Raw genomic sequence first — 19649 nt, 5'->3', positions numbered from 1 at the left:
GAGGGAAACCCTTGGAGTCATTTCCTGTGTTCTCCCCAAGGGATTAAAACACTGGAGCAGAGCTTTGATCATCTGAACCTTCAGTGGCCCTTTCCCATACTGTCCACTACTACCTTTGCCCCACCAAGTTTCATGATATTTATTGTGTGCCTCCATGGGCCAGGCATTTTACAAACATGTATTCTATCAGTCCTGGCAGCATCATATGAGGGAGACACAAAAGACTATGAGGCTGGTAAGGAAAGAACCCAGAGTCATGGGCAGTTGGGATTTCTATTAGACTCCGAAGCATATTCTCTGCCCGCCCCACAGTGCTCACCCAGTGTGGGTTGTATTGTGGGGACCTACAGGGGCTGCAGGCCTTGGGGCTCACCATGCCTCCAGTGCACTCGCGGCAGTCCTGCAGGCAGCAGATGTTCTCCCAGGTGCTGTAGGCCTTCAGCCCCGCCACCAGAGCCTGCAGCAAGCGACTGTTGACCAGCTCCTTTCCCTGGAAGACATCCTCATCCAGGAGGGCCCCAGCATACCTGCAGGACAAAGCAGAGATGTGTGATGGAAGTGGCGGTGCACCCAGCGCATGTGTGAAGGAGCATTATCTGTGAAGTGCTATAACGCTATTTGAGGAAAGAATATGATGTCAATGATGCAGATTTTAAACTGTAGATAGTCACTAAAAAATAACAGTGGCATAGTTAAAACGCTACCAGTGGAAACCTAAAAATTATTCAATTAGTCAACGAAACACAAGAGCAGAGGAAAAAGGGAACAAATAACATATGGGACAAATAGAGAAAAAGTTGCAGGATAATATTCTAAAACTCTATGTTTATTGATAGTTACATTAGGTGCAAATGGTTTAAACAGTACTATTTAATTTGGAGATTGTCAGACATGACTTTAAAAAAATCAATATTCAACTAGATGCTTTAAACAAGAAACCCACTCAAAATACAAAGACTAATAGGTCAAAAGAAAAATAACAAAAAAATTTATACCTGCAAACACTAACCAGAGGAATAGCAGATGCTTGTTGGCATCTGACGTAGACCAAGATTAAACCTGCTCCTCCAAAGTCTACCAAAGTCTTCATGGGTCTGTCAAAACTGTCACCCTGCACCATGACCATACCCACAACCATGAGTCTCCACCACATCGTTCTCCCATTAGAAAACCTCTCCTTTGCTTTCTGTCCAAGTTTACTTTTCTTCCAATCCATTCACAGGCCTCACTGCTCACGCTGACATCTGTCTAGGTACCCCTTGACCCAGCACAAAGTGGGCCCTACGCTCAACTCTCCTCTTATTTTAGTCTACACACATAGGATCAAGTTCCAAATTATTTTCTTTTATCCACACACAAAAAAAGTTTCACATGCCTCTTGTATTTGTGACTTTTTAATTCCACTTCCCTTGGAAATTCTGCACCTTACAACGATGCAGTATACCTCAATTCTACTCCCCCATCCACTTTGCTACTGTTGAGATTTTATATATAAAGATATGTATACATATTGTGTATAAAATATAGATACAGATCTCCTGCAGGTGTGATAAACCTCATGGCTATTTTTGCTTTAAACAACTTATCTTCTTCCCTAATCAACAATATTGAGAAATAATATATTTACAATGATGCATTCATTCAAAGTGCACCACTTGAAGAATTTTGACAACCGTACACACCCATGAGAGTAGCATCACAATCAAGCTACAGAACAAAATGCCTCATGTCTTTTTGCAGTCCATTCCTTTCTTTACTCCCACCCCAAGGCAACCACTGAACTGTTCTTTGACACTATAGATGAGATGTATTTTAAGTAAATGGAATTGCAGAGTATGTGTTGTCTTGCTTCTTTCAATCAGCATGCTGTTTTGAAATGCATCCACATTACAATATGTATTTGTAGTTGTTCCTTTTTATTGCTAGTAGTACTCTAATCTATGTAATGCACTCACCACATTCGTTTATGCATTCACTTGTTGATGAACATTTTGGTTGTTTCCAGTTTGGGACTATTGCAAATAAAACTGTTATGAAAATTCATGTACAATTCTTAGAGAAAATACATGTCTTCATTTCTCTTGAGTAAGTATATTGAAGTGAAATGGCTCAGTCATATGGTAGATGCATTTCAGACTTTTTAAGAAGCTGTCAAATAATTTTCCAAAGTGGTTATGCAATTTTACATTCCTACCAGCGGTGCATAATAATTATAGTTGTTCTACATTCCTGCCAAAAATTGGTCTTTACAGTCTTTTTAATGTTAGTCATTCTAGTGTATATGTAATGGTATCTCCTTATGGTTTGAATTTGCATCTGTAAAATGGAGATATAATTTCCTATTTCATAGAGTTGTTGGGAAAACTGAGGAAAACTGAGGCTCAACTGAGGTAAACATACCTAAGTCAAGGTCCCTCATGTGTGAGGGCAGAGCTAGGATTTAAACCCAGGGCTCTCTATTCCTAAATAGCATGCTCTTTTCATTATAGATAATGTTCCTGTCAGTGCCCTGAGGAAGTTTGTGGCATTTTCATCTATGCTATATTATCATCAACCATGCTCCGGGCTGTGACTATAATACAATGACTCTCAGAGAATCTCAGAAATGGGCATTTAAAAAAATGTATACATGATTCCCCATTGATCACTCCAATCACACACACCCCCATCTCTCCCCATTCCCCAGGGGTGGAAATAGGTGGGAAATAAGAAATAAATAGTCTTTAAGAAAAGAATTGTGAGAGGCCCCAGCCAAACTTCCACTGCCAGGTGGAGAGGTGCACCAGTGGCTCTTACTCTTTGTTGTACTCTTATATTTGTTTAACCAAGGAGTCTGAGAAGTCTTCCACGTTCAGTGTGTTTTAGAGTACAGGAGGAGCATGTCTTAAGAAAATCTGATATAAGAAACTCATGGTGGCCCAAAAGATAAATTAGGAAATAGGGATTCTTGAGGCAAAATTATTTCTCATTTCCAAACATGTTTATTTAATAGGTGACGTCTCGAGAAATGCAAGGTATTTGTTTATGGGTTACATCCAATCAAAGAACAGATTAAACAAACTGTTAGAACTGTATTAGTCTGTTTTCACACTGCTGATAAAGACATACCTGATATTGGGTAATTTATAAAGCAAAGAGGTTTAATGGACTCACAGTTTCACACAGCTGGGGAGGCCTCACAATCATGGTGGAAGGCAAAAGGTACGTTTTACATGATGGCCGGCAAGAGAGAGAATGAAAGCCAAGTGAAAGGGGAAACCCCTTGTAAAACAATCAGATTTCATAAGACTTATTCACCACCATGAGAAGAGTATACGGGAAACTGCCCCCATGATTCAATTAGCCCCCACTGAGTCCTTCCCACAACACATGGAATTATGGGAGCTACAATTCAAGATGTGATTTGGGTGGGCACACAGCCAAATCATATCATTCCACACCTGGCCCTTCCCAAATCTCAGGTCCTCACATTTCAAAACCAATCATCCCTTCCCAACAGTCCCCCAAAGTCTTAAGTCATTTCAGCATTAACTCAAAAGTTTACAGTCCAAAGTCTTATCTGAGACAAAGCAAGTCAAAGCAAGTCCCTCCTGCCTATGAGCCTGTAAAATCAAAAGCAAGTTAGTTACTTCCTAGATACAATGGTGGTACAGGCATTGGGTAAATACAGCTGTTCCAAATGGGAGAAATTGGCCAAAACAAAGGGGCTACAGGCCCCCTGTAAGTTTAAAATCCAGTGAGGTGGTCAAATCTTAAAGCTCCAAAATGATCTCCTTTGATTCTTTGTCTCACATCCAGGTCACAGTGATGCAAGAGGTGGGTTCCCATGGTCTTGGGCAGCTCTGCTCCTCTGGCTTTGCAGGGTACAGCCGCCCACCCCAGCTGCTTTCACAAGCTGGCAGTGAGTGCAGCTTTTCCAGGTGCATGGTGCAAGCTGTCAGTGGATCTACCATTATGGGGTCTGGAGGACACAGCTCTACTAGGCAGTACCCCAATGGGGACTCTGTGTAGGGGCTTCAACCCCACATTTCTCTTCTACACTACCCTAGCAAAGGTTCTCCATGAGGGCCCCACCCCTGCAGCAAACTTATGCCTGGACATCCAGGCATTTCCATACATCCTCTGAAATCTAGGCAGAGGTTTCCAAACCTCAATTCTTGACTTCTGTGCACCTGCAGGCTCAACACCACATGGAAGCTGCCAAGACTTGGGGCTTGCATCCTCTAAAGCCATGGCTCCAGCTGTACCATGGCCCCTTTTAGCCATCGCTAAAGCAGCTGGGATGCAGGACACAAAGTCCCTAGGCTGCACACAGCAGGAAGACCCTGGGCCTGGCCCATGAAACCATTTCTTCCTCCTAGGCCTCCCGGCTTGTGATGGGAGGGGCTGCTGCAAAGGTCTCTGACATGCTCTGGAGACATTTTACCCATTGTCTTGGGGATTAGCATTTGGTTCCTCACTACTTACGCAAATTTCTGCAGCAGGCTTGAATTTCTCCTCAGAAAATGGTTTTTTCTTTTCTGTCACATCTTCATGCTGCAAATTTTCTGAGCATTTATATTCTGTTTCCCTTTTAAAAACAGAATGCTTTTAACAGCACCCAAGTCATCTCTTGAATGCCTTGCTGCTTAGAAATTTCTTGTGCCAGATACCCTAAATCATCTCCCTCAAGTTCAAAGTTCCATACATCTCTAGGGCCAGGGCAAAATGCCACCAGTTTCTTTGCTAAAACATAGAAAGAGTCACCCTTACACCAGTTCCCAACAAATTCTTCATCTCCATCTGAGTCCACCTCAGCCTGGATTTCATTGTCCATATCATTATCACCATTTTGGTCAAAGCCATTTAAGAAGTCTCTAGGAAGTTCCAAACTTTTCCTCATTTTCCTTTCTTCTTCTGAGCCCTCCAAACTGTTCCAGCCTCTGCCTATTACCCAGTTCCAAAGTCGCTGGATATGTTTACAGCAGCACAACACTCTACTGGGACCAATTTACTCTATTAGTCCATTTTCACACTGCTGATAAAGACATACCCAAGACTAGGTAATTTATAAAGAAAAACAGGTTTAATGTACTCACACTGCCATGTGGCTGGGGAGGCCTCAAAATCATGGCAGAGGGTGAAAAGCATGTCTTACATGGTGGCAGGCAAGAAGACAATGGGAGACAAGTGAAAGGGGTTTCCCCTTATAAAGCCGTCAGATTTCACGAGACTTATTCACTACGATGAGAACAGTATGGAGGAAACCGGCCCCATGATTCAATTATCTCCTACTGGGTCCCTCCCACAATACGTGGGAATTATGGGAGCTACAGTTCAAGATGAGATTTGGGTGGGGACACAGCCAAACAATATCAAGAACCCACCACCATGGTAAGATTCATGAGAAATAACACAATATATCTAAAACCATAAAGTCAATGAGATAGCAATATTCTATTTATAAAAGTTTATTTTATATAAAAAGACCAAACAAGACTTTTTGGCAATAAGCTATTAGAATCATATTTTTAAAAATCTAGTGCACAAATGGCAGGGATGAGTAACGTCTAAGGTGCTTAACTATCCCGAACTTCATTTTTTAACAAAGAGAAGACTTGGTGAATTTCTGCAAACTGTGAAGGGTTATTACACTCATTCATTTATTCAACAAATATTCATAAAGTCTAACTTTGTGCAAGGCATCATTTCAGGTGCTGTTGTAACATCAATCAAAAAACAAAAAGAGAAAAATCTCTGTCCTGTTGATTTGTCTTGAGACATTAAATGAGTTACTACACATGAAATCTTAAGACAGTGCCTGGTAAATGGCAAGCATTTGAATATGTGTTAGCTATTTTCTTAATTTTACCCTTACAGGTATTGGGTAAATGGAGATTGTCCAAGAGAACAAGTGAATCCAGTTGAAAGACAGCAGCAGGAACAGTGCTGTGGCCCCTCCTTGCCTGAGATGCATCCTGGACTGCTTGAACTGCCCATTTGGCCTGGAATAAAGAGGAGAGGCAGACCCTAAAATACCCACTTTGGCTGGTGGACTGCAAATATTGATTTTTTTTAATTGTTAATCATTCTCTAAGCTATGAAATTCATCCCTGTAGCAAATCCCACTAGATGATTCCAAAGGGAGATATCAGCTCCCAACTTCCTTGGCTAGCTACCTCATGGACCCTTCAGAAATGTATGTTTCAAAGATGATCACGTGATTTAAAGGCAATGCTCCAAGCAATCCCACAGCCAGGTGTGATGTAGTTACACAAGGAAATTTCATTTCGTAGGTGAATTCATCTGTGCAGAGAGCCAGACGCTACTAGATGTGATGATGCCAAATTAAGGATTCACAACTTCTGTGCTCACAGAATTTACAATCACAAACCAAAAGTAACAGTGCAATGACAAGACGGGCCCAGGCTGCTGCTCCAGGAAGCTTATATGGGGGCTCCTTATTCCAGAAGGGGCTCTGGGAGAGTGTCTTAGAGAAGTTGGCAGCCTCAACTGGGTCTCAAAGGATAAGCATTAACTTATCAGGTGAGGGAAGCAAGAGTGTGAGGGGAAAGATGTCTGTAAGAAACGCCACAGCAGGAGCATAGGATGGGTGTGGAGGCCTCAGTAGAGGACAGAGAGGTGGGGATGGGGTGGAAGTGGGAAGGCCCAGCAGGTGGAAGGCACCCCACGGCCACATGTGGGAGCTTGAGTTTGACCCATGATTTGGTTTGGCTCAGTGTCCCCACCCAAATCTCATCTTGAATTGAACTGTAATCCCCATGTGTTGGGGGAGGGGCCTGGCGAGAGGTGATTGAATCATGGAGGTGAACTTCCCCCTTGCTGTTTTTGTGATAGTGAGTGAGTTCTCATGATATGTGGTTGGTTGAAAGTGTGTGGCACTTCCCCCTTCGCTCCTTCTCTCTCCTGCTGCCATGTGAAAAAGCTGCTTGCTTCCCCTTTGCCTTCCACCATGATTGTAAGTTTCCTGAGGCCTCCTAGTCATGCTTCCTATTAGGCCTGTGGAACTATGAGTCAATTAAACCTCTTTTCTTCATAAATTACCCAATCTCAGGTAGTTCTTTGTGGCAGTGAAAGAACAAACTAATATAACCCAGTACAGAAGATGCTGGAAGGCCCCAGGAGGGCGGCAGCTGGCAAGTAGGAATTTAGATTTCATTTCAGATAGGGGGCTGGTGATTCCTGGAGAGCGGATTTGAAGAGGGCCAGGCTGAATGGGGAGGGAGTGTGCAACCAGGGATGGTCGGGGAGAGATGACAGGGAAGGAAGGCTTTGAGTAATTTCAATGTAGGAGGAAAGATCATCACAATGTGGTAATTGGTGGGACGGGGGATAGAAAGTTTGAGGGTCCTGGGGGGATGGCAATAGCAACTAACATTTATTGGGCATTTATTATCCTCCAGACCCTAATCTAAGCATGTTCAAATATTCACTCCTTCAATTCTTCTAATAACCCTCTAAGTCAGGTATTATTATTCCTATTTTATAGATGGGGAAACTGAGGCACAGCATGTCAGCAGCCTTCTCAATGTTATACAATTAGCAAGTGGCAAGATCAGGATTAGGACCCCAAAAGTAGGGTCACAGAGGGCCTGTTCCTTGCTGCCACACTGGAGCATGTATGATATGCCGGGCCCTGTCTTAAGCCCATTTCATGTGTTAATTCATTTAATCCCTTGATAACCCAAAGTAGGTACAGAAATACCTCATTTAATTGCATTTTGCAGATATTGCACTTTTTAAAAACTATTATTATTGTATCTGTTATGGTGATCTGTCATCAGTGATCTTTGATGTTACTATTGTAATTGTTTTGGGGCATCACAAACTGCACCCACATAAGACAGTGAACTTAATTGGTAAATGTGTGTGTTCTGACTGCTCCACTGACCTGCCACTCTCCCATCTCTCCCTCTCCTCAGGCCTCTCTATTCCCTGAGACACAACTATGTTGAAATTAGGCCAGTAACCCTACAGTGGCCTCTGAGTGTTCAAGTGAAAGGAAGAGTCGTATGTCTTTCTAGATCAAAAGCTAGAAATGCTTTAAAAAAAAACAAAGGTAGAAGTAATTAAGCCTAGTGAGGAAGGCATGTTGAAAACTGAGAAAGGCTGAAGTCTGGCCTCTTGTGTCAAAGAGTTAGCCAAGTTGTGAATGCAAAGGAAAAGTTCTTGAAGGAAATTAAAAGTGCTACTCCAGTGAACACACAAATGATAAATGATAAGAAAGCAGAACAGACTTTTGCTGATATGCAGAAAGTTTTAGTGGTCTGGATGGAAGATCAAACCAATCACAACATTCCATTAAGCCAAAGCCTAATCCAGAACAAGGTCATAACTCTCTTCAATTCTACAAAGGCTGAGAGAAGTGAAGAAGCTACAGAAGAAAAGTTTGAGGCTAAATTGGTTCTTCATTTTTAAAGAAAGACACCATCTCTATAGCATAAAAGTGCAAGGTGAAGCAGCAAGTGCTGATGTAGAAGCTATAGCTTAAGTAGCAAGTTATCCAGAAGATCTAGCTAAAATCAGTGATTATGGTGGCTACACTCAACAACATATTTTCAGCATAAGTGAAACAGCCTTGGTTCCATCTAGGACTTTCATCAGTACGTACTTCAAAACTTCAAAGAACAGAGAGAATCTCTTGTTAGGAGCTATGCAGCTAGTGGCTTTAAGTTGAAGCCAATGGTCATTTACTATTTTTAAAATCCTAAGGCCATTAAGAATTATGCTGAATCTACTCTGCCTGTGCTCTAGAAATGAAACAACAGCACCTGGTTGATAGCACATCTGTTTACAGTATAGTTTACTGAATATTTTAAGCCTGTTGTTGAAACCTAATGCTCAGAAATAAGAATTCCTTTCAAAATGTTACTGCTCATTGACAATGCACCTGGTCACTTAGGAGCTCTGAGGGAGATGTACAAGGAGATACATGTCATTTTCATGCCTGCTAACACAACCACCATTCTCCAGTCCCTGGATCAAGCAGTAATTTTGACTTTCAAATCTTATTATTTATTAAATACATTTCATAAGGCTATGGCTGTCATAGATAGTGATTCCTCTTATGGACCTGGGTAAATTGAAAATCTTCCTCACCATTCTAAGGGCCATTAAGAACATTTGTGATTCATGGGAGGAGGTCAAAATACCAACATTAGCAGGAGTTTGGAAGAAGTTGATGTTCCAACCCTCATTGATGACTTTGAGGGGTTCAAGACTTCAGTGGAGAAAGTCACTGCAGATATGGTGGAAACAGCAAGAGAACAAGAATGAGAAGTGGAGCCTGAAGATGTGACTGAATTGCTGCAACCTCATAATAAAACTTTCACAGATAAGGATTGCTTCTCATGAATGAGCAAAGAAAGTGGTTTCCTGAGATAGAATCTACTCCTGGTGAAAATGCTGTGAACTTTGTTGAAATAACAAGGAAGGATTTAAAATATCAAGTAAACTTAGTTGATAAGGCAGCAGCAAGGTTCGAAAGGATTGACTCCAATTTTGGAAAAAAATCCTGCTGTGGGTAAAATGCTACCAAATGGCATCAGATGCTACAGAAAAATGTTTCATGAAAGGAAGAGTCAATTGTTGCGGCAACCTTCATTGTTATCTTAAGGCATTGTCACAGCCACCCCAACCTTCAGCAATTACCAACCTGATCAGTCAGCAGCCATCAACATCAAGTCAAGACCCACCACCAGCAAAAAGATCAACTTGCTGAAGGCTTAGATGCTCATTAGCATTTTTTAGCATAAAGTATTTTTAACAAAGGTATGTATACTTGTTAGACATAATGCTGTTGCACACTTAATAGGCTGTAGTACAGTGTAAATATAACTTTTATATACACTGGGAAACAAAAAAATTATGACTCATGTTATTGCAATATTCACTTTATTGCAGTGGTCTAGAATCAAACCTGCAATGTCTCTGAGGTATATCTGTACTGACATTCATGCTCTGTTTCTCTTTTTTTCTTTTTTCTTTTTTTTTTTTTTTGAGATGGAGTCTTACTCTTGTCACCCAGGCTAGATGACAATGGCGCGTTCTCGGCTCACTGCAACCTCTGACTCCTGAGTTCAAGCAATTCTCCTGCCTCAGCCTCCTGAGTAGCTGGGATTACAGGCCACCACCACCATGCCCAGCTAATTTTTTTGTATGTTTAGTAGGGACGGGGTTTCACCATTTTGGCCAGGCTGGTCTCGAACTCCTGGCCTCAAGTGATCTGCTCATCTTGGCCTCCCAAAGTGCTGAGATTAGAGGCATGAGCCACCGCACCAGGCCTCATGCTCTGTTTCTAATAAGGGAATGCACATCCAGAAAATTTAAGTAATTGCTCATAAGGATGGTAAGTGGAGAGACTGGGATTTGAACTCAGAATAGTCTGGAAACTGTCCATTTCCTGCTCACCTAACTCCAGACCTGTACACCTAAAGATGTATACTCTCCTTGCACTTGAGTGGGATCAAATGCATTGAATAAACACCTAACCAGTCAAACCTCCACTTACCCAGACCCTGAACCTTGAAACCAACTGACTGGCAGCCTACATTCATGGAAAGTTAGGAGATGGGCCCTATAACCAAGATTTGACACCCTTAGCAGAGAAAAAAAAAGAAAAAGAAAAAGGAAAGATGTGTGTTGCGGGGAAGTAGTTAGCATAAAATTTTGTCATGTTTCAACAAATTTTATGAAGCTATTTCCTTACAAGTTGGAGAAGAGGTAGCAGGGACAGTAAACTAGGAACAAACTAGAAAACCAGAATATTGTCACAGAATGTGCCAACTTTTTCCTGGGCTTGTGTTAAAATAAAGGCAGTCTCTTTCCCCTAATTGGGACACTGCCTTCCTGGGGATTCCTATGACCAGATTTTCCATGGGTCAACCCCCTACTGTGATGGGGGGGAGACAGGGAATGAAACGAGCAGGAGGAAAGGAAAGAAGCTGCAGAGCTACAATGGGGACAATGAGCTGGGCCAGAGACCATGGAGGGTGCAAGGAGGCCCAAGTCAAGAAAATTAGAAGGTCCTTGGGGGCAATTAGACTGACAGCTGGTGAAGGCAAGTGTCAATCTGTCCTGTTCAATGCGGCACTCATGAATGGCACATGGTAAGGGCTCTGGGGTTCTTTTTTATCAATTACTGAATTTCTATTGATCACCTTTTGTTTCTTTCCTTGAGCTAGACTGTGACATTTGTCTATGTCTCTGATACAGGTACCTGGAGACTGTCTAACTAAGATCAAGAGAAACTTTAATTTTCATTAACAGTGTAACACAGCACTTATAAAATCAAGCTTAAATCAAGCCAAAATATAAAAAGAGCTGAAGAAAAAGGAAACATGTTGATACATGTAACACTTTTATCATAAATATATGACAAACAGATACATATTTATAAATGTAGAATAGATAGCAGCTTTTTCTTATGTAGTCTAATAACTTCTGTGTCCCAAATTTGCAAACAGTTGACTGGGAAGCAAACGTATGCATAGTCTTGCCTCTGTAACAGTTACAAGTCCCACTGGGGAAAACTGAAAGAAAAAAAAAACTGTTTTCCTTTGGCATGCATATGAAAAATTTTCCGGTTTCATCATCAAGTTATTTTGATCCAACTTAAACTTTCATGATCATATAACACTGTTGCCTGTTTTCTATTTGTGAAATTTCCAGGTCACGCTAGGAAGCTACCTGCATGTGTACGCACCAAAACAACAACCAAAAAAAAACTTTCAAAATACTTGTGGAAAAAACGGATAAAACTGAAAGAAGAAATAAACAAATTCATAAGTATAGTTGGAAATGCCAACCCCCTTCTTGCAGTCACTGATAAAACAAGTAAGCAGAAAACCAATAATGATATATATGATCTGCAGATAACAATTAGCCAACTTGACCTAATTGACATTTATAACACTCTCCTCCCAATCACAACAAAATACACATCCTTTTTAAGTGTACACAGAACACTATTTTTACTGAGCCATAAATTTCAAAGAATAAAATTCATACAAAGGATGTTATTGGACCATGACAGCAGTTATAAATAATTCGGGGGCAGAAAGGGAAGGCTTAAGGAGAAATTTAACCTATTTTTAACTAAATGAAAATGCAACATATCAAAATGAGAAAGATGCAGCTAAAGCAATGCTTAAAGAGAAATTTTAATGTGAATTTATTACATTAGGCAAGAAGCAATGTCTCAAAGCAGTAATCTAACCTTTCACCTTAAGAGAGCAGGGTGGATGGCCGGGCGCGGTGGCTCACGCCTGTAATCCCAGCACTTTGGGAGGCCGAGGCGGGCGGATCACGAGGTCAGGAGATCAAGACCATCCTGGCTAACATGGTGAAACCCCATCTCTACTAAAAGTACAAAAAGTTGGCCGGGCGTGGTGGTGGGCACCTGTAGTCCCAGCTACTCGAGAGGCTGAGGCAGGAGAATGGCATGAACCCGGGAGGTGGAGCTTGCAGCGAGCCGAGATGGTGCCACTGCACTCCAGCCTGGGCAACAGTGTAAGACTCTGTCTCAAAAAAAAAAAAAAAAAAGACGGGGGTGGATATATAGAGACACACAGACAGAGAGAGAGAGAGCAAGAGAGAGCAACTTAAAGCAAGCAGAAGGAAAGAAATAAAGATTAGAGCAGATAGCAATGAAATTTAAATTAAAAATAGAGAAAATCAATCACATAAAATATGGAAAAAGCAACAAAATTGATAGGCCTCTATCCAAACTGATGTGAGAGAGACAAAACAGTGCGGATAAGGAAAGCGAACACAAAACATCAGGAAGGAAAGGGGAGAAATCGCACTGATCCCACAGACATTAAAAAGAAAAGAGAATGCTACAACCAACACTACCGCCATAAATTTGACAAATTAGTTAAAATAAATTTGAAAAGCACTCAAAAAATTAGGTAATCTGAAAAGCCCTATATTTATTAAAATCTACCCAACAAAAGCTCCTAGAACTAAAGTCAATAGTATTCCTACATATTAGAAATAAACAACTGTACCTTCAAAAAGGTAAAATGCTTAGGTATCAACATAATAAAATATGAGTAGGGTTTGTATGTTGGAAATTTCAAAACAGAACTCAAAGAAGACCTAAATAAATGAAAAGATATACAGGGTTCATGTATTGAAAGACTCAATATTAATAGGCAGACTATTCCCAATCTGATTTCTAAGTCAATACTATCCCAAGAAAAACATCAGCTATCTTTTTTGTAGATATTAACAAGATGACATGTAAGCAAAGGCCAAAAAAAGAATAGCCAAAACAATTCTCAAAAAAGAACAACATTAGAGAGCTGACACTACCCAATTTCAAGACAAATCAAAATTTAAAGCCGTTGAACCAAACAAAAATTTAAAACTATTGCTCTTATTAAGGCACTCTTAAGAGAATTTAAAAAAAGTGACAAACTTGGAGAAAACATTTGTAAATAAAAATGTGATGCAAAAAGTCTATTTAGAACCTATAAAGAACTCTTGCACTCAACAATAAGAAAACAAACAACTCAACTGAAAAATTGATAAAAGACCTGAACAGACACTTCACTAAAGAAGATACACAGATGGCAAATAAGTACATGAAAAGACACTAAACATTGTTAGTTATTAGTGTAATAAAAATGTAAAACTACAAACTATTAGAGACAACTATCAGAAAGACAGAAAACAAATAAAAATCAAAACAAAATCTGACAATAACAATGGCTGGCAAGGATGCAGGACAACTGCACCCTTATACATCACTGATGAAAACACAAAATGATACAACCACTTTGGAAAACACGTTAGCAATTTCTTATAAAGTTAAACATACACTTAACACTTGACCTACCAGTCCTACTTACAGGTATTTGTCCTAGTCAATCAAATATTCTTATATTCACACAAAAACTTGTTGAGAATAGTTTTTAGTAGTTATTTACAATTGTAAAAACTAGGAACAACCTACATGTTCCTTACCAGTTAAATGGATACACAGCCTGTGGTACATCTATACGATGGAATACTACTCAGCAATAAAAAATAGGAAAATATTGACTCACACAATGACATGGATGAATCTGAAATTCATTTTGTTAAGTGAAAGAAGGTAGGTCCAAAAGGCTACATATTTTACAATTCTGTGTGTATGACATTCTAGAAAAGGAAAAACTATAGGCATAAAATACAGGTTTCTGGGGGTTAAGACTGTGGGAAGGAGTTAACTATAAAGAGACAGCACAAGGGAATTTGGGGGGAGGTGGAACAATTTTGTTTGATACTGAAGTGGTAGACAATTTTGTTTGATACTGAAGTGGTAGACAATTTTGTTTGATACTGAAGTGGAACAACTCTATGTCTTTGTCAAAACCTATAGAACCATACAACACAAAGTGTGGTTTTGTTTTTACTATTATAGTTTAAGTTCTGGGGTACATATGCAGAATATGCAGGTTTGTTACACAAATATACATGTGCCAGGGTGTTTTGCTGCACCCATCAACCCGTCATCTACATTAGGTATTTCTCTTAATGCTATCCCTCCCCTTGCCCCCCCACCCCCTAACAGGCCCCGGTGTGTGATGTTCCCCTCCCTGTGTCCATGTGTTCTCATTGTTCAGCTCCCACTTATGAGTGAGAACATGTGGTGTTTGGTTTTCTGTTCCTGTGTTAGTTTGCTGAGAATGATGGTTTCCAGCTTCAACCACGTTCCTGCAAAGGACAAGAGCTCATCCTTTTTTATGGCTGCATAGCAGTCTGTGGTGTATATGTGTCACATTCCCTTTATCTAGTCTATCATTGATGGGCATTTGGATAGCTTCCAAGTCTTTGCTATTGTGAACATACCATAACAAACACACCTGTGCATGTGTCTTTATAGTAGAATGATTTATAATCCTGTGGGTATATACCCAGTAATGGGATTGCTGGGTCAAATGGTATTTCTGGTTCTAGATCCTTGAGGAATTGCCACACTGTCTTCCCCAATGGTTGAACTAATTTATACTCCCACAAACAGTGTAAAAGCATTCCTATTTCTCCACATCCCCTCCAGCATCTGTTGTTTTCTGACTTTTTAATCATCACCATTCTAACTGGTGTCAGATGGTATCTCATTGTGGTTTTGATTTGCATCTTTCTAATGACCAGTGATAATGAGGTTTTTTTTCATATGTTTGTTGGCTGCATAAATGTCTTCTTTTGAGAAGTGTCTGTTCATATCCTTCACCCACTTTTTGATGTGGTTGTTTTTTTCTTCTAAATTTGTTTAAGTTCTTTGTAGATTCTGCATATTAGCCCTTTGTCAGATGGATAGAATGCAAAAATTGTCTCTCATTCTACAGGTTGCCTGTTCACTCTGATGATAGTTTCTTTTGCTGTGCAGAAGCTCTTTAATTTAATTAGATCCCATTTGTCAATTTTGGCTTTTATTGCCATTGCTTTTGGTGTTTTAGTCATGAAGTCTTTGCCCATGCCTATGTCCTGAATGGTATTGCCTAGGTTGTCTTCTAGGGTTTTGATGGTTTTAGGTCTTATGTTTAAGTCTTTAATCCATCTTGAGTTAATTTTTGTATAAGGTGTAAGGAAGGGGTCCAGTTTCAGTTTTCTGTATATAGCTAGCCAGTTTTCCCAACACCATTTATTAAACAGGGAATCCTTTTCCTACTGCTTGTTTTTGTCAGGTTTGTCAAAGATCAGATGATTGTAGATGTGTGGTGTTATTTCTGAGGCCTCTGTTCTGTTCTATTGGTCTATATATTTGTTTTGGTACCAGTACCATGCTATTTTGGTTACTGTAGCCTTGTAGTATAGTTTGAAGTCAGGTAGCATGATGCCTCCAGCTTTGTTCTTTTCGCTTAGGATTGTCTTTGCTATGCGGACTCTTTTTTGGTTCCACATGAAATTTAAAGTAGTTTCTTTCTAATTCTGTGAAGAAAGTCAATAGTAGCTTGATAGGGATAGCATTGAATCTATAAACTACTTTGGGCAGTATGACCATTTTCACAACAAATTGATTCTTCCTATACATAAGCATGGAATGTTTTTTCCATTTGATTGTGTCCTCTCTTATTTCCTTGAGCAGCAGTTTGTAGTTCTCCTTGAAGAGGTCCTTCACATCCCTTGTAAGTTGGATTCCTAGGTATTTTTTTCTCTTTGTAGCAATTTTGAATAGGAGTTCACTCATGATTTGGTTCTCTGCTTGTCTATTATTGGTGTACAGGAATGCTTGTGATTTTTGCACACTGATTTTGTATCCTGAGACTTTGCTGAAGTTGCTTATTCGCTTAAGGAGATTTTGGGCTGAGACGATGAGGTTTTCTAAATATACAATCATGTCATCTGCAAACAGAGAGAATTTGACTTCCTCTCTTCCTCTTTGAACACCCTTTATTTCTTTCTCTTGCCTGATGGCCCTGGCCAGAACTTCCAATACTATGTTGAATAGGAGTGGTGAAAGAGGGCATCCTTGTCTTGTGCTGGTTTTCAAAGGGAATGCTTCCAGTTTTTGCCCATTCAGTATGATATTGGCTGTGGGTTTATCATAGATAGCTCTTATTATTTTGATATATGTTCCACTGATACCTAGTTTATTGAGAGTATTTATTTAGCATGTAGGGGTGTTTAATTTTGTCAAAGGTCTTTTCTGCATCTATTGAGATAATCGTGGTTTTTGTCATTGGTTCGGTTTATGTGATGGATTATGTTTATTGATTTATGTTGAACCAGCCTTGCATCCCACAGATGAAGCCAAATTGATTGTGGTGGATAAGCTTTTTGATGTGCTGCTGGATTCGGTTTGCCAGTACTTTATCGAGGATTTTTCCATCAATGTTCATCAGGGATATTGGCCTCGAATTTTCTTTATTTGTTGTGTCTCTGCTAGGTTTTGATATCAGGATGATGATGGCCTCATAAAATGAGTTAGGGAGGATTTCCTCTTTTTCTATTTTTTGGAATAGCTTTAGAAGGAATGGTACCAGCTCCTCTTTCTACCTCTGGTAGAATTTGGCTGTGAATCTGTCTGGTCCTGGGTTTTTTTGGTTGCTAGGCTATTAATTACTGCCTCAATTTCAGAATTTGTTATTGGTCTACTCAGGGATTCGACTTCTTCCTGGTTTAGACTTGGGAGGGTGTATGTGTCCAGGAATTTATCCATTTCTTCTAGATTTTCTAGTTTACTTGTGTAGAGGTGTTTATAGTATTCTCAGATGGTAGTTTTTATTTCTGTGGGATCAGTGGTGATATCCCCTTTATCATTTTTTACTGCGTCTATTTGATTCTTCTCTTTTCTTCTTTATTAGTCTGGCTAGCTGTCTATCTATTTTGTTAATTTTTTCAAAAAACCAGCTCCTGGATTCACTGATTTTTTTAAGGGTTTTTCGTGTCTGTATCTCCTTCAGTTCTGTTCCGATCTTAGTTATTTCTTGCCTTCCACTAGCTTTTGAATTTGTTTGCTCTTGCTTCTCTACTTCTTTTAATTGTGATGTTAGTGTGTCGATTTTAGATCTTTCCCGCTTTCTCTTGTGAGCATTTAGTGCTATAAATTTCCCTCTAAACATTGCTATAGCTGTGTCCCAGAGATTCTGGGACATTGTGTCTTTGTTCTCATTGGTTTCAAAGAACTTATTTATTTCTATCTTAATTTTGTTATTTACCCAGTAGGTTATTTGAAAAGATTAACTAAGCTGATAAACACCCAGCAAAATTGGCTGAGAAAAAGGAAAAAAAAGAAGCCACAAAAATTGTTTTCTTTTACAAATAAAAGAAGTGACGTTGTCACAGATCTTACAGTCATTAATATTATAATAAGGAAATATTATTAACATATATAGTTTACAAATTAGCGAAGAAGTGAACAAATTTCTCAAAAAATACAGGGTAATAAAACAAGAGAAGAAATTGGCAAGACTGAAGACTCACATTTGTTAAAGAAATTAATAAAGTCATTAAAAACTTTCCAATAAAAAAACAAAAAACCCATATCCATACCATCTTAGTAAATACTATCAAGCATTTAAGGAAGAAATAAGAGCAATCTTACACAAACTCCTTAAGAAAAATAGAGAAAAGACAACTTTCCTATTTCTTTTATGAGGACAATATAACACTGATATCAAAATTTTCCAAGGAAATTTCAAGTACCAAAATTAAAAATCAATATTCCATATGAACATAGACACAAAAAATCCTTATCAAAACATTAGCCAATTAACTCTAATAATACAAAAAATATATAATATGGCCGGGTACAGTGGCTCACGCCTGTAATCCCAGCACTTTGAGAGGCCAAGGTGGGTGTATCACCTGAGGCCAGGAGTTTGAGACCAGCCTGGCCAGCATGGTGAAAACCCATCTCTACTAAAAATACAAAAAAAAATTTAGCTGGGTGTGGTTGCAGTTGCCTGTAATCCCAGTTGCTCAGGAGGCTGAAGCAGGAGAATTGCTTGAACCTGGGAGGCAGAGGTTGCAGTGAGCCGAGATTGTGCCACTGCACTCCAGCCTGGGCAACAGAGCAAGACTCCATCTCAAAAAAAAAAAAAATATATATATATATATACACACACACACATATATACATATATATACATACACACACACACATATATATATACACACACATATATATATAAAAAATGCATATAACCAAAGATTTGAAAGAATGCAAATTTGGCTGAAAATTTGAAAAGTAATGTAACTCATTTCTTAATAGAATGAAGGAGAAAAATCACATGACCATCTAAATAGAGAAAGAAAAATTGTGTCAAAATTGAACATGCACGAAAAAAACACTCAGCCAACTGGGAATTGAAGGGAATTTCCTCAGTCTAATAAAGGGCATCAACAACAACAAAAATAGATAAAAAGAATGAATAAGACCTACTATTTAATAGCAAAACAGGGTGACTATAGTCAGTAATAACTTAATTGTACATTGCAAAACAACTAAAAGAGTGTCATTGGATTGTTTGTAACACAAAGGATAAATGCTTGAGGGGATGGATACTCCATTCTCTATAATGTGCTTATTTCAAATTGCATGTCTGTATTAAAACATCTCACGTACCCCTTAAATATAACACCAGCTATGTAACACCTACTATGTAACACCTACTATATACCCACAAAAATTAAAACAAACAAGAAAGACAATAACAATCTGCAGTGAACATTCATGTTAATGGTGAAGTACTGAACGCATTTTCACCTGAAGTCAAGAACAATATAGGATGTCCATCTCACCCCTGCTACTCAATATTGTACTGAAGGTTTTGTCCAGTCTAATAAGGCAAAATCAAAACAAAACAAAAATTAAAAAAAATAAATATTGGAAAAAATAAGTAAAACTCTCTTTACTCACATTTGATATATTGTGTAGGTAGAAAATTCTAAATGGTCTACAAATAAATTACTAATAAATAAATTTAGTGGCAATACAGGTCAGTACACAATGATGAGTTATATTTCTATAAAATATTAACAATTGGGAATTAAAAATCAATGCCTTTTGACTACATTTAGTGAAAAATGTGCAAGATTTCTACACTGTAAATTATAAAACATTACTTAAATAAATTGAACACCTGTATAAACAAAGAGATATACCATCTTCATTAACCTGAAAGACGCAATACTGCCCAAATTGCTTTATAGATTCA

The 19649-nt window shown here is 39.0% G+C and overlaps 1 protein-coding gene across 1 annotated transcript in view; it reads right to left on the bottom strand.

The window, feature by feature from the left end:
* Positions 1–19649, bottom strand: part of ACOXL (acyl-CoA oxidase like) — a 405131-nt gene that overhangs the window by 194204 nt on the left and 191278 nt on the right. The window contains exon 16 of the mRNA XM_054475660.2: positions 374–527. Coding sequence (XP_054331635.1) covers positions 374–527 — 154 coding nt within the window. The remainder of the gene's footprint in view (positions 1–373; positions 528–19649) is intronic.

This window comes from Pongo pygmaeus, chromosome 12 (genome assembly GCF_028885625.2).
Source record: "Pongo pygmaeus isolate AG05252 chromosome 12, NHGRI_mPonPyg2-v2.0_pri, whole genome shotgun sequence".
Lineage (NCBI taxonomy): Eukaryota > Metazoa > Chordata > Mammalia > Primates > Hominidae > Pongo > Pongo pygmaeus.
This window is presented reverse-complemented; position numbering and strand designations above follow the sequence as displayed.